The 22,594-nt window shown below is 36.8% G+C and overlaps 1 protein-coding gene across 21 annotated transcripts in view; it reads left to right on the top strand.

Moving 5' to 3' along the window:
- The first annotated feature begins 474 nt into the window (after window positions 1–474).
- NECTIN3 (nectin cell adhesion molecule 3) overlaps window positions 475–22,594 on the top strand; it is a 301,843-nt gene continuing 279,723 nt past the window's right edge. For all 21 annotated transcript variants that reach the window (XR_012024488.1, XR_012024486.1, XR_012024487.1 and 18 more), the window contains exon 1: window positions 475–652. Coding sequence is in view for 17 of the 21 variants with exons in the window: in XM_072812400.1 (XP_072668501.1) it covers window positions 490–652 (163 nt within the window). In the remaining 4 variants the exon portion in view is untranslated. The remainder of the gene's footprint in view (window positions 653–22,594) is intronic.

Below are 22,594 nucleotides of genomic sequence, written 5' to 3'. Positions count from 1 at the left end.
TGAGATTTTTTTTTTTTTTTTTTCTGGAAGGGGAGGGGCGCGTGTGGGAGGGCGGGGCGGGAGGGGACGCGGCGCGCAGTCGGCGGCCGGACGGGAGCCCGAGCCGAGTCGCGCGGGGCGAGCGGCGGCGGCGGCGGCGGCGGCGGCCGCGAGGGTCGGCTTCCTCTCCCCCCTCCCGCGCGGGCGGGGTGGTGCGTTCCGAGTTCCCAGGAGTTGGAGGCGGGCGGGTGCCTGGGGGAGGGGAGGGAGGGGAGTGGCGGCGGCGGCGGGCGGCTCCTGCCTCAGCCTCGGCAGTGGCGTCGGCGACGGCGACGGCGACGGCGGCGGCGGAGTCGGGGCGGCCGTGAGCGCTCGGCTGGTGTCCGCCGGCGGCGACGGCCCGAGAGCTGGGAGTTGGGGACGCGCGCGCCGCAGCCGCCGCCGCCGCCGCCCAGAGCCGAAGGCGCCGGGGGAGCCGAGGGAGCCGGGGGAGCCGGGGGGGCGGGGGGGATGGCGCGGACCCCGGGGCCGGCCCCGCTGTGTCCCGCGGGCGGCAAAGCACAACTTTCCTCCGCTTCCCCCCCCGGGGCCGGGCTCCCGCTGCCGCCCCCGACGCCGCCGCCGCCGCTGCTGCTGCTGCTCTTCCCGCTGCTGCTCTTCTCCCGGCTCTGCGGTAGGTGGACCTGGGCGGCCCCGGGGCGGCGGGCGGTTGTGCTCGGCGGTTGGCTGCGCGAGCGGGAGCCGCGGACTCGGGCTGCAAACTTTTCGGCGCGCCCCGGGGCGAGGCCGGGGAAGGGCCGGGGCGGGCGGGCGGGCGGGCGGGCGCTGCGCCGGCCGCTCCCCTCCCCCTCCGCCTCCCCCTCCGCCTCCGCCTCCGCCTCCCCCGGGCGCGGGGGGCGCGGGGGGCGCCCCGGGCTGCTCCGGGGACCGTTACCTCCTCGCTCCCGGCGGGGGGAGGCCGCGAGCGCGGGCTGCGGGGTGCGCCTTTGCTGCTCCCTTTCTTCCCCCCGGTGAAACTTGAGCTCGGAGCCCGGGTACCTTTAGGGACCGGAGCCCGACGGGAGGAAGCCTGCGGCTCCCGACCCCCCCCCCCCCCCCACCGGGGGAGAAGGTACCGTGTTCGGGCCCCTGCAGCATCCCCTGCGGCCGGTGCAGCCCTGGCAGCCCCCCGGCTCGCTTTGCACCGAGCCCGTCGCTGCCCCCCAGTTCGTGGGACGCCTGCCCCTCACACTGGCCATGCTTTCTTTTTGCTTTTTTTTTTTTTTAATTAAAAAAATATATATATTTTTTAAGCGAACCTTGTTTGTCCTCCAAGACTTTGATTTAGGTGTCACCTGCCTGGTGGCATCCTCTGCGCCCCGGCCCGGCTGTTTGATCAAAACCGACCCCACGCCTCTTCCCGGCCTCTTTTCTTCTTCCCTCATTTTCCGTTGCAGCTTCCCCGTCGCATCTGGGAGTTAGTCTCTCTGTAAATTCCGTTCGTAGGTGTTGTCGGAGATTACAAGTCCACTTGTTAAGGATCGTGTTAAAAAAAAAAAAAAAAAAAAAAGCCCCCAAATCTGGCCTCTCATGCACGGGAGCTGGACGTAAGTGATCATTAGTGGAAGGCGGTGATGGGGAAAGTGAGGCCACCGGTCCTTGGTGAGCGCTGTGGTTTGGTCATCCTGAAATGCTGCAGGAAGTTATTCATTCTAAGACTCTTAGGTGGCGGAGGAAGGTGGAGAAGCAAAAAAACTTAACGCTTGCATAGAGATTGGGTTTGCCCAAGACGTTTCGATTGGTACAGGAGGCTGCTGCTGTCGGATCGGTGTTTCATGGAATCATAGACGCAAGCCGAGTTTTAACAGTGTTTGTTAGAGGGCGACGTGTGTGCAGATTTCTGGGGTGGTGTGATTTGGAAGAAAGAGCGTCCTGTTCCGGGAGGTGTGTCGGGGTAGTTGGTTGTGAGGGAGGCAGAGTTTTCAAGGATTGAGTGTCCCTTATGGGCTGGGAAAGTCCTCTACCAATCCCCCACCGCGTTTCAGGCAGTGTAATGGCAGTTTTCTGATTTACAGAGGATACTGTGATAAATGGCATGTTATCTAATCTACATGGTTTCTTTAGCTATCCACTCCCCGGCTGTTTGGTTCCAGGACACAATTCTTAATGCTGTTACCTCTTTAAAAAAAAAAAAATTATTTATTCATGAGAGAGAGAGACACAGACAGAGGGAGAAGGAGGCTCCATGCAGGGAGCCGGACGTGGGACTCGATCCCGGGTCTCCAGGATCAAGCCCTGGGCTGAAGGCAGGTGCTAAACCGCTGAGCCACCCGGGCTGCCCAGTGCTGTTACTTTAAACGGATGCAAGATTTAAGTTGAATTTGTGTACCGTTCTTTTCCATTAGAGAGGATTGTGGATTACAGCTGGGTAAAGTTGGAGGGGGTGCTAACAGTTTACTAGCCTGACTTAAGATTGTGTTAAGGACCGAGTGAATATTATTTGTATCTCTAATAAAAGCTTCTCTCTCTGATCAAAGCCTTATAGAAGGCTGAATGAAACTAGGTAATATGAGCAGATAATCAGGCATATAGAATTTGAGTAGTTTCATAGTGCTTGTACAGATGAAGGCTTGACTACTTTGAAGGAACATGGATTTCGTGTGGAAGAAGAATCTTTTTTAACGTCTTTAATAATATCCCATTAGAGGGGCTTGATATTTTGATTTGAAGACTTAAAAATTCAAGTGATATGGTCAAATGGGCTGTGATTTAGAGCAGGTGTGAATTGAAGTTTCTAGAGTCAATTCTGCTTGTGGTTGTAGAGACAGGCACTAGCTTTGTGTTCCTGTGTGCACTGTTCTTTTAAAGAGCTTCCTTTTCTGGCTTATAGTGTTGATAGCACCCTAATTTGTGAGCCCTTATGACAAGTTTTTTTCCATCAACCTTCCTCTATTTTAGAATTCAGTCTTTGAGTAGGGCACAGTTGTCCTGACTTATGGATGCTTAATAAGTATGGAGGTAGAATTTTAATTTTCTTCATGTAACTTGTTGTTGATTTGACATTCGTAGTACTGATAAGGTTTTGTGTGTACTATTGCTTGAAGAGTTCAGAGTTGGAAAGATTTTTAGGCTTTAAAGAGATGATTATTTGAGGATTTGTTAATCAGAATGCTTTACGTGTTCAACACATACAGATTTTTTTTCATTTTGCTGCTATTTTTTGATATGCTGCTTATGTAAATTTAGCACGACCTTAACTATGCTCAACATCTGCAATATTATCTATTAGTGCAAGGTAATGTTTACTTGCTAAAAAAAAAAACTCTTGGAACTGGTAGACTTGATATTCTGAAAGCTGTAAAAAATTACATCATTTTTGTTTTGAGAGTGTACACTGTCTCAATTGAAGAACTGAACTTTTAAAAGGTTTACAAACTGTAGGTTGTTTTTTAAGCCTAAGAAATTCCTAGGTATAAAGGTCAAAGGGACTAGATTTACATTACCATGTGACTTAATAAATCTTATTTATTTAAAGCTTGTTACTTGGGATTTCTTTCTTTCTTTCTTTCTTTCTTTCTTTCTTTCTTTCTTTCTTTCTTTCTTTCTTTTTTCTTTTCTTTTCTTTTCTTTTCTTTTCTTTTCTTTTCTTTTCTTTTCTTTTCTTTTCTTTTCTTTTCTTTTCTTCTTTCCTTCCTTCCTTCCTTGAAATAGAGTTAACACACAATGTTACATTAGTTTCAGGCAGATTTCTTTATGATGGCAATAATTCATAGGTGATGAGTTTTATCTCACTTTCCTTCCAACATTTTTCTTGAAAGAGAGAATATTAGCAGGAATACGGTATCAGTAAAGGAGAAGGCAAAGACTTTTTGGCCTTTGTCAGTTCCTACTTGAATCTAGGATTCTCTGATTTTCCATTTTCATCAATGTTTTACCTGAAGATGTTAAAAGATGATAAAAAAGATCTGATGTTATATTGAACCTTTAACAGCGCTTATAGTACTTTCTGTATTCCTGGCGCTTGATAGGCACTTGGGGACATAAGCACGGGTAAAGCAGAGTCCTGGCTTCAAGGAGCTTACAGCACTGTGATGCTAGACATGAAGGAAATAGTTGCTCATAGGATAGTCTAGTGTTTGTGATAGAGATCTGCATGAGGTACTGTGGGGTTGTTCAGAAGAGGGATACCAAAAAAAAAAAAAAAAAAAAAAAAAAAAAGAAGAGGGATACCTAACTCATTAGGTAAAGATCTATGAATGTGAACTGAGAAAAATTACTTTTTAAAAAATCAGTTGAGGGGGTGCCTGGGCGGCTCAATTGGTTGAGCATCCAACTCTTGATTCCCTCGGGTCTTGGTTTCAAGGTGTGAGGATCAAGCCCCATTGGGTTCTTCTCCCATTCTCACTCCCTCTGCCCCCGCCTCTCAAATAAATAAATGCAGCTTTAAAAAATTTAAAAAAGTTGATTCAGATCTTACTGAGGTTAGACATTGTGGTAGATAGTACAAGTTCACTTTCTCTTTCTGCTCTTTATGGTTTAGATACTAAATAGTTTGATTTTGAAAAAAGGCTGCCACTTACTAGGTTTTTGAATCCTTGGCAAGTTATTTAACCTCAGTAAACTTAAGGTTTTTCAACATAAACAAACAAAAAAAGATATCACCTTGCCCATAGAGTTGTTGAGAGGATTAAATCAAAGAATAAAATAAAACATTTAGGGTACATGGAATATAGTAAACTTTCAAATGTTAGCATTTTTTAGATTGTACCTAATAAACTAACCTGCCTTGTATTTGTCATTCTTAAATTCTGCCCTGATGTCTGGAATAATTGGGTTTTCAAGGTAATTGATTTACTACTCTATTTGCCTTCATATCTTTATTTTGAGTGTATAATACAGTCAGTGTTCTTTAAATATTTGTTAAATTTACTTCATATAAATATTCAGAAGACCAATTTTCAGAATATTGAGATACAGTGAAATTAACTAACTTGCGTAATTGTTTGGAACCACGTTGAATCTTCCCTTGATGTAGAATGCATTTAATGATTTGGCAGTTCCATAAGGTTGCTTGGAATGTTCGTGTTTATATTGAAAATGCACAGTTGGGAGGAAAGGTCATAATTAAGTCTATTTTATCAAGTAACTGATAATATCAGATTGGGGCCTATAATACATACTACCCGTATAAATCTTTCTGCATCATGAACAGATATAATTGGAAAGTGAATCAAATTTAGAAGCAAGCAAAAAAGACCCAAATCTTCCATTCTTGCATTTAGCTACAGCATCAGAAATTGGAATTGAAAAAGCTGGGCAGTTATATATTTGTGTGTGCATATGTGTATTTACCATCTTGTTCATTTCACTTATGCTTATATATATTTATATATATTTAATTTAGTGATTGAGCAACTCTGATGTACGTGTTGCATCAGTATAGTTAAGAAGTAAAACTTATGGCTTACTGCCTATTATTTGAAAATTACTGAAAAGAAGCTGGATGGGATATCTTTGTTAAAAAATGGAGTATTTTATAATTTGCCCTTTTAAAATTAAAGAGTAACATTTTTATAGTATATTCTATAATGTATTGAGGTGCTTATAGCAATTCATAGTAAAGACTAGTTAAGAAAGATACGACCTTTAATAATGGCTATTAATGTATAAATTTAGTATAAAATCAAATAATCCTTAAGTTAATAATAGAATGATACTAAAGATAATTTTATTCAGATCCAGAAATCTAAGTACCATAAATATCATACTTATGATTACTTTTTTTATCAGAAATTCTTTAAAATCTTGAATCTGTATCTTTTCCTGAATTTCATAAAACTTAATATTTCTATGTTTATAATAGGTTCTGACAAATTTAATCATTTATTTAAATAAAATTTGTGGTGAATCTTTTATCAAAGGTGAGCCTTAAGTTTTTCCTAAATGACTCACTTATTATACCCTCCATTAATTTAAAATTTTAGTGAGAGTTGCCCCTTATGAGTTTAGATACACCCATATTCCAATTACTGTAGTTATTTGGGAAAGGATATTGTATGCAGACTTAATCTGAATTTTGTGTATTCTCTTTGATATAGCATCCAGGGAGATTGTTTTTCTTGTAACCTATTTACTGCCCAACAGTCATCTGCTAATTAAGATGAGTAGGAAAAGACTATCTGTTGCTTTGTGAGTAGATATTCATAAACTGGACTTTGAGGCATATGTGTAAAAATACGCCAGTTCATACCTGGATTAAGTGGCTAAGAATTGGTAGTATGCTTTTCAACACTAAAGATGATTATTTTGTGGGTACAAGATAGAAAATTATACATGTGGCTCTATAGATAGTGGAGGGTTTTTTTTTTTTTTTAAACTTTGATTTTCTTTAATGGTTAAACAGAAAGTTGTTCTTATTTTAAATAGGTTGGCTTGTCACTGAATGGAGGCTTTTTACGGGCTCTCAGTCTAGGATTATTCAGAGTAAATAAATTAAAGGGGGGAGGGGCTGTAAATCGCTGTTCTCAGCTAGCCAGGGTCAGCAGAAGCAGGGTGTACAGGTGGGTTCATATCTGAGTTACTAAGGAATCTTTTTCAAACAACATTCCAGGCTCCACTGTGAACTGACTGGATCAACAATTTTTGCAAGAGAGGTGGATATGGAGATAGGGGTTTGCGACATTTGTATTTTGAGAGACGTCCTCAGATGATTCTTAGCTCTATTAGTGTTATTTATTACAGAATTTTAATTTATGATTTGACCAGATGTATTTCCTCTTCCAAAAGAAATATATTCCACTGTTTTGTTCACTAATATATCAGAACATTACACATTGGCATATACATGTAGTAGACACTCAGATTTCTTTATTTCAAGAGTTTAACAGTGAAATCTAATCTAATCCAGCACTGTCCAACAGAAATGTAATATGAGCCATATAGATCATTTTAAGTTATCTTGATGCCAACATTAAAAATAATAAAAGGAACAGGTGATATTAACCTTAATAATACTTTTATTTAACACAGCATAACCGAAATATCACTTCATTGTGCAATTTGATACTAAAAATTGAGATAGTTTACATTTTCTTTCCTAGTAAGTCTTTGAAATTTGGTGTGTAATTTACACTTAGAGATTTTTTTTTTTTTTTTTTTTAAGATTTTATTTACTTGACAGCACACATGTGCTCATGCAAGCACAAGCAGGGGGAGAGGCCTGGGGAGAGGGACAAGCCAGCTCCCCACCAAGCAGGGAGTCTGATGTGGGGCTTAATCCCAGGACCCTGAGATCTTGACCTGAGGCCTATGTTTAAGTGACTGAGCCAGCCAGGCACTCCACAGATTGTTATTTAAACTATGTTTCCTGTGCTCAGTAGTCTGTTGTGGCTGGAGGCTACCATATTGGTCAGTGCAGGTCTAAACTCTACAAATCTCTGAAGTAAGTTGTGCCTTTCTGTGGTCCTTACTTAAAAGACCTAAGATGTCATTACTCTTCCTGCCTACCTACTCAAAATCTGACGTGTATGTTTTAAGGTTAATTTTCTCTGTGAAGCCTTTTCTCATCACTTCTTGCTGAAAGTGAGCTTCTCTTCTTTCTAAAGTAGTTTCTCTTTATATTATGTTGTTTGGTGATATGTGCTCTTTGTAGTAAAGATCCTGCATCAGGGTTCACTGTATGTATCATAACACATATCACAGAATAAGCACAAATAATTTTTCAGACTGTATAGATTTGTTTTTTTTTTCCTATTAACTGTTTAAGGACTTGACCAAATTTGTTTCATGATAAGTGGCATCAAAAGAATATGTGGTTTCATCTTCCATGTTGAAATAAAATAGTAAAATAGAATAATAGCTATAGTAACTATGAAACTCTTCTGAACTTGATTTTATTTCTTATCTGATCCTAGATATCTTTCATTCCTTAGTCCCTGGAGGCCTACCCTCTTCTGTGTTTAATAATGTATGTGAAATACGGTCATTAGAGGGAAAAGCACGCACATTCTATTTGTTTTTTTTCTTCATGTTTTTAGGTTTAGAGCAATGTTTGCCAAAGTATTTCTGTGGAATGGAAGTCTCAGAAGATATGTTTCTGGGAGAAAGTGCTGTGGTTAAATAGACTTGGGAATAGGAAAAACTAAGGCTGTAACCCCTTTATATGTAAAGTTACTCTGTACATTAGTTTATTCATAGTCTAAGAAATTCTTCCATAAAATAGACTGTTATACAAACTCTTTAACGATTCTTTTTTTTGCGTAATACCTTTTATGTTGCAGAAGCTCTGCTTTACAGAGTACGCTAGAAAATAGATCCTTAGGTTTGTATATTTAGCATTATTCCTATTTTGACATTCCTATGCCCACCTTCCAAGATAGAGGGAATGAATATATATATGTGTATATATATATTTTTTCATATTCTCTTGTACATGTATATTATAAATATAATAAACTGGAAGAGGTTGGTAGGTTTTAAAGATGTTGCTTGATGAGATAGTTCTTCATTGGCTTTTCTGTTTTCTAAACATGCTTTTTTCTCTGTTTAGTTCTCTTTACTCATTGTCTCACCATTTTGAATCAGAGATGTTAGTAAAATTGACCTTCTGGGGTAATACAATTTTTTTTTTTCCTTCAGTATTGCAAAATTAGTTGTGTATCATTTATCCCAGAACATAAGGAGTAAGCAGTTTCCGTGTGACATACCTCACTTTATGTATAACAGATCTCACTCTGAGTTTGAATTTTTGAAATAGAGTGGTAAATTTAAGATAGCCCGTCTGTTTTGTACTGGAAATGTGTCAGTGCTGTTATTGGGAAGGACATGAAAAAAAACAAGAAGCAATTATAAAAGTAGGTGCATACAGTGAGAACTCCCAACTCAGTGTTGAGAACATTGTATACAATTAAGGATGTGCTTGATTCTTCTAATGGATTCAATTTAGAGGAAACACAAAAATATTAATAAAATGTTAGTATTTCTAAGCAATGATGAGATGATTTTCAACTAGTGACTACTTATATGTGTTATCTATGGTAGACGTTATTGTCATTACTAAAATATCTTAGGCCATTGTTTTTGAACTTAATAATATTTCTAATTCAGTCATAGCTATTATGGGCTAGATTAAGATTAATCTCACAAGTGTCCTGTCATTATGAACTCCAAATTCCCTTCTAATTTGATTTAGATTAGAGATAATCATTCATGGCCATAAGTTCAATTTAATATTGGCTAAGTCACACCATTAAACTGTCTAGTTTTTAAATCTGCTTAGAGATGCCTTGGTTCCTTTATTTTAAATGCAGAATTTTAAAAAAAGCTTCTCTTTATTTTTTATTGAAGAGATTCAAGTGGGAAAAGGTACTTAGCTACAGTTTTATCCTTCTCATTAAGGGCACAGGGCTAAAACATCATAGCATTTTTCATGAAACCATGAGTCTGCATATGTTAATGTCTCTAGCAGCTGCTCTAAATCTCTGATTTCTGCTTGTTAAACTTAAAAGAGATAAAAAAATTACCATAAAGAAAAACCTCGAGTAATGTGCAAATAATGCAGTTCTATCAACTTTTACAGTAGCTTCACCATTTTTATAAGGATTGTAAATATGTGATTTTAAATATAATTATAAATATATGATTATTTTATGATAGTTTTGGCTAATTCAGAGTAAAACCAGAATGAACTTTAATGTTGAAGCATAATGGTAAGGAACTCCTATTCTCTTTCAAGTTGTTACCTTCTATCTGTTGTACACTAGTGGGATGTCAAAGATTTATTGTCTTTTTCTTTTAAAACTGGTGTAGCTCCTATGGTCACCTGACTGATTTTAAATAACAAAAAGAAGGTATATCAAAGCTAGAATTAATAACACTAATAATGACATCTATTCTTAGCAAGAAATGACTGGAGTATTGGCATTCTTTTCTGTATGTAGATTATTTTTACACTTTTTAATGAAAAAGCGTTTCAACTTTTAGATTCATAAGAATTAGCAATTATGGTGGCTATTTTGAAGCCATGCATTATTCATCATACTTATTTTTCCATATGTGTATGAAAGGATCTGGACATTGACACAGTTTGTAATATTTATAACTGATAGTGAAAATGTTTAAATACATAGGTAGTTTTTGAAATTTGTATAGATCATGCAAGGATGTCTCTTGTCTTCTAAAAGCTTTAATCTTAACATCTGTTAAAATAAAAAAAAAAAAAACCCACAAATTTGAAATTGCCTGAGAAAAATACATATCTTTCTTTAGGGATAACACTGTTGCTTTGCTGCCCTCTACAGTCATCTAACATAGTCACTCTAGATTTTTCTTGCATCAGATGTATAAAATACTTACTTGACCTGTGAACTTTAAATTTCAGGAGAGGGTTGAGTGATATCTACTGTTAAAATATAATGTTTAGTTAGTCACAACAGTTGGTCCATACTTGTAATGCAAAAAAATAAGGGATTTAGAAATTAGAGCAGGGGATAGATGAGGGGACTATTTGAGCATCAATCAGGAAATAAGTAATAATACAGCACCAACCGAGTGGTAGGTGGTGTAGAGGGTACTTTAATGAAATAAGACATGGTGGTTGGTCCCAAGTTTAAAAACCCATTTGTAAGATTAACTGCACGTTAAAATATATCCAAAAAAGATATTTGTAAAGACATTGCAAGTAGTATATGATACAGCCTAAGAAAAGATCAGTAAGGCCTAGAAGAGTCAAGGAAAGCTAAATAGAGATGAAACTTATGAGCTGTGTCTTCAAGAATGGATAAAGTTCAGACAAGTAAAACAGGGTTATTTCAAACAGGGAAAAGAAACACAGAGCATCTGTTACACCAAAAGGACTATGTATGCAAGGAGCCTTGGAGTCTTTCTTCTTAATAAATGTAAAATGTAATTGTTAGGAGATTCGGAATTAGAAGTGTGTGTGTTCCTGCATGTACATGTGTTAAATCCAGTTACTTAGGCTCTCTGCCTGTTTCATTTACTCTAAAGTTGGCTGCATACTTCATTTACAGAGTTGCTGTGAAAATTGAATGAAATACTTATTAAACTGTAATAAAGTGTTTTATAAATACTACTAACAATAATGCAAGGGAAAATGAATTGTCTTATATTAGAAATATGAAAATATTGTGGAGTTAGAGAAGAAGGAGCAGTTTTATTGGCAGTGAAGGAAGCCTTAATAGAAGACCTAATTTTGTAGCTGAACCTTGAAGAAGAATTGAGATTTCTGTTTGTGAGGGAAAGTCCAGGAAAAAGGGCATTACAGGCTGAAAAAAATCACTGGACTGAGAACTCTGGAAGGAATGTTCCTGTGTGGTTCAAGTATGAGCTTTTCATAGGGAAGTCATGGATTTTTTGAATACTTTGCTGATGCTGAGGAGGGTAGTATGTAGTGAGGATCTTTGAGTCAAATAACTACTGAGTCTGTGATTTGAGGACATTGTATAGCTCTGACGGAAATGTGTAAGATATACTGGAGGTACAAGAGACAAAAGAGAAAACCATTGTGATTCTCCATGGAACACCAGGTTGTAGAGACAATGGCAATTTGGTAGAAGGCTTGGAAAGATTAATCTGCGTAGATTACCTGGTATTTGCATATCATAGTGAGGAAGGAAGAGTTGAATATGTATGTAATGCTTCTCTTTTGAATGGCTAGTAAAGAATGGTAAAAGGATTGACTAATTTCAGTCTAGTAACTTTTTATGGAGGCGTTTAAATTGTGGTGCGTCAGGCATATATTTTAGAACTGTAGTTGGAAATTTATTATGAGATGGCAGGGGTGGTATGTGGAATTGGGATTGAGGTATTTAGAATAGTTATTAGAGAGAGAGAAAGAGAGAGAGAGAGAAGAGGCAGGGGAGGGAGTAGGGTTGAGAAGGAGGGAGAAGAGAAGGAGGAAGAGAGGAAAGGGAAGTGGGCAGGGGACTGGGAACATTTTTCAAGATTGACGTATTTTAATTGCATAAGAAGGAGGGGGAGGGATCCCTGGGTGGCGCAGCGGTTTAGCGCCTGCCTTTGGCCCAGGGCCGATCCTGGAGACCCGGGATCGAATCCCACATCAGGCTCCCGGTGCGTGGAGCCTGCTTCTTCCTCTGCCTGTGTCTCTGCCTCTCTCTCTCTCTCTGTGTGACTATCATAAATAAATAAAAATAAAAAAAGAAAAAAAAGAAGGAGGGGGAATAATCTAGAAAAAACTTAATAAATAGACCAATATATTTAGTAGTTAGGAAGAGTGTGCTGATGACTCAGTAATTTTGTAAAAGTGATGATTAGAAGTCAAATTCCAAAATATTAAATGAAGGGATAGTTACAAAGTAGTAGAATAGGGCCTACTCTTGGGAAAGATGGAAAAGAGAAAGAGTAATTTGAGGGGAAAGAATAATGTATCAGTTATAACAACTGAATGTTTGTCATCCCAAAATTGATATGTTGAAGGTATTAGGAATGGTTATTTGGGAGGTAATTAGATTTAGATGAGGTCTTGAGGTTAGAGCCCCATGATGATTAGTGGCCTTGTAAGAAGGAAGAGGCATCAGAGTTGTGGATACAGTAAGAAGTCAGCCATTGGTAAGCCAGGAAGAGTTCTCACCAACCAGATCTAACGATGCTAGGTCCCTGATCTTACTTAGACTTCCTGTCCTTGGAACTGTGAGAAATGTTTGCTGTTTAAGTTACCTACTAGTCAGTGATATTTTGTTATGGCAGCCTGAGTTGACTAACACATCAGCCAGGCTCTGAATTGCAAACATAGAAACTTAACTTTGATTAAAAGGAAATTTTTAAAAGGATATCAGGGGGTTCAGGTATGGAAATCAAGACCCAAAGAAGGCTGAGCGTCTATAACCATATCCAAAACTACAGCCAAGATAATGTCAAGGGGCAGTCTGTTAAGGTCATTGCTTTTTGCTTCTTGAGACATTGAATATTAGAGCTTTGCCTCTTAGACTGGCATTACTGTTCTTAGAAACTGGATATTGTTACCATAGCACAAGGGAATATACTTTCCGGTGGTGTCCACTACAGAAGGTTAACAGAAAGCTTTTTTAAAAAATTGATGTATAGTTGACGTACGATGTTCTTTCAGTTTCAAGTGTACAACATAGTGAGTAGATAATTCTATACATTAGGCTATGCTTACTACAATAAGTATAGTTACCATCTGTCACCGTGCAGTGTTACTATAATATTACTGATTTTTCAAATTCCCTATGGTACACTTAACATCTCCATGACTTATTTTATAACTGAAAGTTTGTACCTCCTATCCTCTTCACCTTTTTCACCCTTCCCTCCAACTCCCTAATGTTGGGCAACTACCAATTTGTTCCATGTATTTGTGATTCTGTTTCTGTTTATTTCTACATTTGTTTTTTAGATTCTACATATAAGTGAAATCCTATGGTATTTGTCTTTCTTCGTTTGACTTATTTTAGTTAGCATAATACTCTCTAGGTCCATCCATGTTGTTGCAAATGGCAAGATCTCCTTCTTTTTTATGACTAACAGCAGTCTGTTGTTGATATATAAATGTGTGTGTATGTGTACACCACACCTTCTTTATCCAAATTCATCTATTTATGGACACCCAGGTTGCTTCTGTAACCAGTAAATATACTGTAATAAACATAGAGGTGCATGTATCCTTTTAAATTAGTATTTTTGTTTTCTTTGGATAAATACTCAGTAGTGAAATTACTGAATCATGGTACTTCTATTTTTAACTTTTTGAGGAACCTCTGTACTGTTTTCCACAGTAGTTTCAACAATTTACATTCCCACCAATAGTGCACTACATTTTCCTTTTCTCCACATCCTCACTAATACTTACTATTTCTTGTCTTTTTTGATACTGGCCATTCCATAGGTGTAAGGTGATATCTCATTGTGTTTTTGATTTGTATTTACCCGATGATTAGTGATATTGAACATATTTTCAGGTATCTGTGATATTGAACATATTTTCAGGTATCTGTTGACCCTCTGTGTCTTTTTTGGAAAAATGCATGTTTAGGTTCTCTGCCCATTTTTTTTTTAAATTTATTTATTTATTTATTTTTCTCTGCCCATTTTTAATTGGATTGTTTTGGTGCTGAGTTGAGTAAGTTCTTTATATATTTTGAATATTAACCTCTTACCAGATACATCATTTGTATATATCTTCTCTCATTTAGTAAATGGTCTTTTTGTTTTGTTAATGGCTTCCTTTGCTGTACAAAAGTGTTTTGAGTGTTGTCCTAATGGTTTATTTTTGCTTTTGTTTCCCTTGTCTGAGGAGACATAGCTAGAAAAATGTTGCTAAGGCCAGTATCCAATAGAATACTGCCTTTATCTTCTTTAAGGAGCTGTATGGTTTCAGGTCTCACATTTAGATCTTTAATCCATTTTATTTATTTATTTTTTTTTATTTTATTTATTTATGATAGTCACACACACAGAGAGAGAGAGAGAGGCAGAGACACAGGCAGAGGGAGAAGCAGGCTCCATGCACCGGGAGCCTGACGTGGGATTCGATCCCGGGTCTCCAGGATCGCGCCCTGGGCCAAAGGCAGGCGCCAAACCGCTGTGCTACCCAGGGATCCCTAATCCATTTTATTTTTGTCTGGTGTAAGAAAATGGTCCAGTTTTTTTTATTTATTTATTTATTTATTTATTTAGCATGTAGCTGTTCTTTTTTTCCACATTCTTTATTGAAAGGACCTTTTTCCTCCCTGTTGTATATTCTTATCTCCTTTGTCATAGATTAATGAGCATATAAGTGTGGGTTTATTTCTGGGCTCTCTATCCTGTTCTGTTGATCTATGTGTCTGTTTTTGTGCCAGTTCTATACTTTTTTTTTAATTACTACAGCTTTGTAGTCTATCTGAAATCTGAGATTATAGTACCTCAGGCTTTGTTCTTAAGATTGCTTTGGCTAGTTAGGATCTTTCATGGTTCTATACAAGTTTTAGGATTACTTGTTCTTGTTCTTTGAAAAATAGTGTTGCTTTTTATAATACAGATTGCATTGACTCTATAGATTACTTTGGGTACTACGGACATTTTAACAGTACTAATTTTTTCAATCTGTGAGCATGATAATAGCTTTTCATTTGTTTGTGTTGTCTTTACTTTCATCAATGTATAGTTTTCAGGTTTTTCATCTCTTTGGTTAAACTTATTCCTAGGTAATTTATTCTTTTTGAAGCAATTACAAATTGGATTGTTTCCTTAAGTTCTCTTAAAAGATTTTTTAGTTCTTATGATGAGATTTGTCTCTTTTTGTTGGGGCAGGGGGTAGGGGATAGTGGGAGAAGTACATTGATAATGGCAAGGTCCAGGAAGTAAAAAGTAAGTAGAAAGATTAAGAACACAGATGAGAGAGAGTAGTCTTAGAAACGATGAATGGCTCTTCTTTCTACTGCTTAGGGAAAAATAAAATGATAGGTAAATATTTAGAGATATATCCAGGTCTAAGAAAGGGAGGTTGTGGCAAGGCTTTGATCTTTAGTGATTTAAGACATGTATTTTGAGAATAAATGAGTGTGGAGTAATATTGGGACTTTGTAGTAGAACTTTTGGGCAAAAATGGAATATCAACTAAGAATGATAAAATAATTGGTCAGTATTTGAAAGTATGAGTTAGCATAACATGAACTTGTAAAGCACAATGATGTGGAGGTAGTAATAAGTTTATGTTGGTGGTTAGTATTTAATTGAGCACTGTGTCTACCGGAAGTTATTCTAGGTACTGAGAAAAATTAGCTGATAAAGAATAAAATGTTGGAGGCACCTGAGTGGCTCAGTTAAGCGTCTGCCTTTGGATAAGGTTGTGATTGCAGGGGTCCTGGGATGGAGCCTCACATAAGGTCCCTTGTTCAGCGGGGAGGCTACTTCTCCCTCTCCCTCTGCCACTCCCCCTTCTCGTGTTCTTTCACTTTCTCTCTCAAAGTCTTTAAAAAAAGAGTAAAATGTATTCTCTCAAATAAATAAAAGAATAAAATAACAATTGTATTTACGTTTTGAAGAAAGTAGAATAGAGCCAAACTGCTGAGTACCTTTTGAATATGTTGTAATGCTGAAAGTTTGGGGAAAGAATGACTTAGGAAAGTAGTATTTAAGCAACACTTATCATAAGTGGGATAGTCTAGCTGTGGAGTTATTAAGGCCTGAAGTAGGATGGCAGTGGTAGACATGAAAGGGAAAAGTTTAAAAACAAGAGATAATTAAAAGGCAAAATAATCTCTCCTTTTATGATGCCAGTATATGAGGAGTGCATTTGGAGTTTTATATTAAACAGATGGGACAGTAGTGTAAATATTGCTGAAAGGGAGGTTGAGGTAAGAATTATTGCATGGAAGGGTGTATTAGCTTCCTTAGCGCTGCCATAACAAATTATGAACTACGTGGCTTACGACAACAGAAATTTATTCTCTCACAGTTCTGGAGCCTAGAAAGTCTGAAATCAAGTTGTTAGGACTGTGTTCTCTCTGAGACTCTCTTTCTTGTCTCATCCAGCTTCTGCTGGTGGCCATCAATCTCTAGCTTTCAGTGGATTGCATCACTACAATCTCTTCCTCTGTTGTCATATGCATATGACAGTTCTGTCAAGGAACTTTCCTTTTTGTATAAAGATAATAGTCACATTGGATTAAGCCCACCCTTCTCCATTATGACCTTATCTTAATTTACATTTTGTTACGTATGCAAAGACTGTATTTCCAAGGTCTTTGGAACCTTGATTCTTAAGGTCACATTCACGGGTACTTGGAATTAAAGGCTTTGACATAAGGGGACACAGCTCAATTAACAAAGGGGTAATGATTTCGGTTTTGCTTATTAACTGAGATTTTGAGGCTTTATTTGAATCGGAGGACCAGGTGAACACAGCTTTAGAAGATGTGAGGTATGAGCTAGTTTGAACAAGGCTGGAGACATAGATTCATGAAATATTAAAACTTTTATTGACACACATACACAGAAAAATATTCAGGGTAAGTATACAGTTGGGATGAACTTTTGCAAAATGAGCGTGTCCACGAAACCATCACCCTGGTCAGGAAATAAATCTTTACTAGCACTCCAGAAGCCCCCTCACACCCTCTCCAATCACAGATCTCTCTGTCTTCCCCAGAAATAACCAGAATTCTGACTTCTAACACCATAAATTTGTTTTATCTATTGAACACCATTGTACAGTATTCTGTTCCATCACTGATCCATAATTTATCAGTTTTAATGTTGGGCAGACATTTGGGTTATTTTCACTTTGAGACTTTATGTATAGTACTGCTACGGACATCATTGTACCTCTCTTGGTGCTGGGACTACTGGCTCACTTTATGCATGTTTTTATTGAATAAGTTTCGAAAGCAATACTAATTTATACTTCCTATCAGTAGCTTGTAAGCTTCAATTGCTTCACATCTTCACCAGCCAGTATTTTTTTTTTTTTAACCATTCTGAGGAGTATGCAGTGGCATAACATTGTGATTGTAATTTGTATTTCCCTGATGGATGGGATCTAAGGATTACAGGCCATTTCAATATACTCTTGTGAAGTGTCTGTTAAGTCTCTTTGCATTTTATTCAATTGTATTGTCTTTTGTCTCTATAGATTTGTTGGAATTGTTTATGTAAGTTAGGCTTGAACCCTTATATGTATTGCAAATAATTTCTCCTACTTTGGTCTTTTCACTCTATTAATGGTGTCTGTAGATGAACAGAAATTCTAATTAATAACTATCCAGGTAGTCAAAACCAATTTTTTGCCTTTATAATTATTTCTCTGCCTTATTTACAAAATCTTTCTCTAGTCATTTTTCCCTGGGATCTTTATCATTTTGCCTTACTATGATTCATCTAAAATTTGTTTTTGTAATTATGAAGTAAGGTCCATATTTTTTCTTCATTTACTCTCCAGTTGACCATCACCATTTATGGAGGAGACCTGCTGTACAGTGCTGCCTTTATAATAAATCAAGTAGCTGCCCCCATGCCTGGGTTTCCTTTTGGGCTTTCTTCTTTGTTCCATTGGTCCACTTTCCTATCTTGGCACAAATCACATTTCCTTATAGCTTTATGATGTATCCTGGTATTGGGTAGAGGAAGTCCACCTACTTGTTCAAGTTTAATGTGGCTGGTCTTGGCCCTTTTCCTTTCCATATACATTTTAGTAGCAGTTTATCAATTGCCACAAAAAACCTACAGACATTTTTTTAAATTGTAAGTACATTAAATCAACATGAAGTAATGTGGGGCTAAATTGGCATTTTTATAATACTGAATCTTTCAATCTGTGAATCTGGTTTATCTTTCCATTTACTGAGATTTTCTTGACTTTTTTTTTCAATAAAGCTTTCTAGTTTTTTTGGTGTTTTATTTTTTTGGTGTGTAACAATTTTACATATCTATAAATTTGCAATTAAAAATCTAAGTTATTCCCTTTTTTTTTTTTTAGATTTCGTTTATTCAAAAACAGAAGGCAATTGAGCATGAGTGGGGGATGGGTCAAAGGGAGAGGAAGAGAGAGAATCTCAAGCAGATTCCGTGCAGAGCCTGATGCAGGGCTACATTCCAGGACCCTGAGATCATGACTTGAACCGAAATTAAGGGTTGGTCACTGAACCAACTGAGCCACTCAGATGCCCTTAATCTAAGTTATTCTAATTAAAGATTTTAAATTATTTGTTTTTTGATGCTGTTATTATAAATGGTATTTTAAAATACTGTTAATCATTTGCAGGCATGTAAAAATCTGATGATCTAGATATCATGACCTTATATCTGGAGACCTTGCTAACTTCATTTATTTCCAATACTTCATTGAATCTTTTGGATTTTCTATCTGCACAGTCATGCCACCTGTGAAAAATGAAAGCCTTCTCTCCAATCCAATCCCTATACTTTTTTTTCTTTTCCTTTGTTTATTGCTCTGGCTAGGACTTCCAGTATGATGTTGAATTGAAGTGGTGATTGCAGGCATCATCATCTCATTCCTAATCTCAGAAGTTAAAAAAAAATAAAAGTTCATCATTTCAAAATTAAGTATGATATTTGCTGTTTTTCTACTTTTTTTTCTTTAATAGAGTCCTTATTAGGAAAGTTTCTATTCCTAGTTTGCTAAGAATTTTTATCATGAGCATGTTTAATTTTATCAAATACTATATCTTAATTTTGAGATGATTAGATGATTTTTTCCTTTTTTTAAATAATGTGTTGAATTACATTTTAAAAAATGTTAACCTGTTTTTGTGTTTCTGGAATAATCAGTCTAGTTTTGATGAAATATCTTTTGTTGTATCACTGGATTCAATTGACTTCTTTTCTATTTCATATTTTCTTCTACTTTTTTTGGGGAGGATTTATTTCCTATTCCTTTCTTATTTCTTGAGATGAATGGTTATTGATTTGCAGCTTTTCTCTTACATATGCATTTGAGCCTATTTTATACCTTTATTTTATTTTTTTAAAGATTTATTTATTTATTTGTTTATTTATTTATTTATTTATTTATTTATTTATTTATTTATTTATTTATTTATGATAGGCAAAGAGAGAAAGAGAGGCAGAGATTCAGGAGGAGGGAGAAGCAGACTCCATGCCGGGAGCCTGACGTGGGACTTGATCCCGGGACTCCAGGATCGCGCCCTGGGCCAAAGGCAGGCGCCAAACCGCTGAGCCACCCAGGAATCCCCCTATTTTATACCTTTAGTCATGACTTTGCATTGCATGCAGATAAATATAAAAAATTTTTATGTGATCTTTTTTGAGTCTTAGATTATTTTTGAAAATTATTACTGGCGTGCCTGGGTGGCTCATGGTTTCAGCTTGGTTTCGTCCAACAGCATCCAACTCTTGGTTTCAGCTCAGACCATGATCTCATGATCGGGCTCTGCAGTCAGCTTGGAGTCTGCTTGAGAGATTGTTTCAATCACCCTTCCCCTTTGCTCCTCCCTCCTGTTTGTGTGGTGTGCATATGCTCTCTTCTCTGAAGTAAAATAAATAAATAAATAAATAAATAAATAAATAAATAAAAAATAAATAAATAAATAAATAAATAAATACTTTAAACAGAAAATTGTCTACTTAACATATGAAGATATTTTAGTGACCTTAGTTTTTTATATTTAGCTTAATTATGTGTCAATGAACTTGTGTCTGACTTCAGTTTTTGGGCATAATGTTAGGTCAATGTTGACAATTCCATGTATTTATACTTGAGAAGAAAGTACATTGCCTGTGTTGGGTTAATTGTTTTCTGTTTTTTGTATCAGGTCAAGTTGGTTGCATTGTTCAGTCTTTATCCTTTCTGATTTTTTCCCCCACTTTTTTAGTTGATTACTATAAAGTATCTTAAAATGATATTCTGTGATGTGGATTTGTCTTTTTTTTTTTCTTTTGAGTCTGTGAAGTTTTGCTTTGTATATACTTTGAGGCTGAATTATGAGGTACAATTAAATTTGGACTTGTTCTGTCTTCTGGCACTTGACTCTTTTATCATTATTAAATAGCCCTCTATCTCTAGTAATACTTCTTTCCTTAAAGTCTACTTTGTCTGATTTTAGTATAGCTACATTGGGTTTATTTTGGGTAGTAGTAGTTTGCATTTTATCTTTTCCCCAATGTTCACTTTCAACCTTTCTGTGCTTTTAAATTTAAGGTGTGTCCCTTGTAAGCAGCATGTAATTTTTATTTTTTTATTTATTTTATTTATTTTTTATTTATTTATTTTTTTTAGCATGTAATTTTTAAATTGAAGGTGCTAAGCTTTGTCTTTTATCTGCATATTTAGTTGTTTATAATCAATCGCTTATATGTTTGGACTTAAATCTGTTATGTTTACGTTTTGCTTTCTACTTGTGCATATGTCCTTTGTTTTATACATTCACTTACTGTTTTCCTTTATATTACTTTTCGTTCCTTCCCCCCTTATTAAATTGTTAGTGTTACAGGTGTTGTTGTTGTTGTTGTTCAGTGGCTACTTTAGAGACTATAAAATACATTCTTGACTTTATTAAACTTCAGTATAAATTAATATATATATTATTCCTTTTTAAACAATACAGGAGACCATCAAACCCTTTAACTCTACCCTTATTCTGCTGTTAGTGCTAGCATCTGTGTATGTAGCAATACTGTCAGACATTATTAATGTTTTGTACAGTAAATGCTTATTTAATTTTTGCAATACATTTACCTTTTCTCTAGTTCTTTCTCTCTGCATCTTGTTTCCATCTGCAATCCTTTTTCTTCTTTCTACAGAGGAAGAACATCCTCTGTATTTTCTTTAGTGCGAATCTTCTGATTGATCTTTCTTTCTTTCTTTCTTTCTTTCTTTCTTTCTTGAAATTTCTCTACTTTTAAAATATATAATAGCTTTATTGATAACCATATGCTTCATTAAAGTGTATAATTCATAGGTTTTAGTATATTCAGAGTTCTGAACCATAATCAGTTTTAGAACATTTTATCAGTGTATGCTCCCCTAGTCATTCTCCCGTTTCACCTCACCTCTTCCAATACTAGGCAATCATTAATATGCTTTGCCTTTATAGGTTTACCTATTTTGTACATTTCATATAAATGTTACATAATATGTAGTCTTCCTTGTCTGACTTATTTCATTTAGCATAATGATTTGAAGGTTCATCTATGTTGTACATATATCAGTACTTCCTTCTATTTTATTGCCACATAATCCATTGTGTGGATATATCACATTTTATTTATTCACAAGTTGATGGACATTTGCATTATTTCTGCTTTTTGGCTGTTAGGAGTAGTGTTGCTATATGCATTCATGTATTAGTTTTTGTATGTACTTATATTTTTATTTCACTTGGGTATTTACCTACAAGTGGAATTGTGATAACCATAACCTCTTAAGGAATTGCCAGTTTGTTTTCCAAAGTGGCTGTACTGTTATACATTCCTACTGGCATTGTAGAGGGGTTTTCCATGTCTTTAACAAACACTTCTTATTACATGGCTTTTTTTTTTTTTTTTTAAGATTTTATTTATTAGAGAGTGAGCACAAGTGCAGGTGGGTGGGGGGGACAGAGGGAGAGGGACAAGCAGATTCAGGCTGTTCCTAGACCCTGGGGTTATGACCTGAGCCTATGTCAAATGCTCAACCAACTGAGCCACTCAGGTGCCCCTATCTGATTTTTTTATTGTAGCCTTCATAGAGGGTGTGAGGTTGTATGTCATTGTTGTCTTAATTTGCATTTCCTTAATGGCTAATGATATTGAGCACATTTTCATGTGCTTATTGGCCATTTGTATATCTTTTTTCAAGACATGTCTATTTAGATCCTTTGATCATCTTTCAATTGGATTATTTATAATTTTACTATTGAGTTGTAAGAGTTCTTTTTATGTTCTAGGTACAAATACCTTTGACCTATAACCTGCAAATTTTTTCTTCTTTCTCAATGCTATCCACTTAAGCACAAAAGTTTTTATTTTTAATGAAGTCTAGTTTATGTCTTTTTAATTCTCTTGTTGCTTGTGTTTTTGGTGTCCTATTTAACTAAAAAGATTTTGCCTAATATAAGTTCATGAAAATATGCTACTATATTTTCTTGTAGGAATTTTATAGTTTTTACTTTTACTTTTATGTCTGTGATCAGTTTGGATT

The sequence above is a fragment of the Canis lupus genome, chromosome 35 (genome assembly GCF_048164855.1).
Source record: "Canis lupus baileyi chromosome 35, mCanLup2.hap1, whole genome shotgun sequence".
NCBI classification, from domain to species: domain Eukaryota; kingdom Metazoa; phylum Chordata; class Mammalia; order Carnivora; family Canidae; genus Canis; species Canis lupus.
The sequence above is the reverse complement of the archived record's forward strand: the minus strand, read 5'-3'. Positions and strand labels throughout refer to the sequence as shown.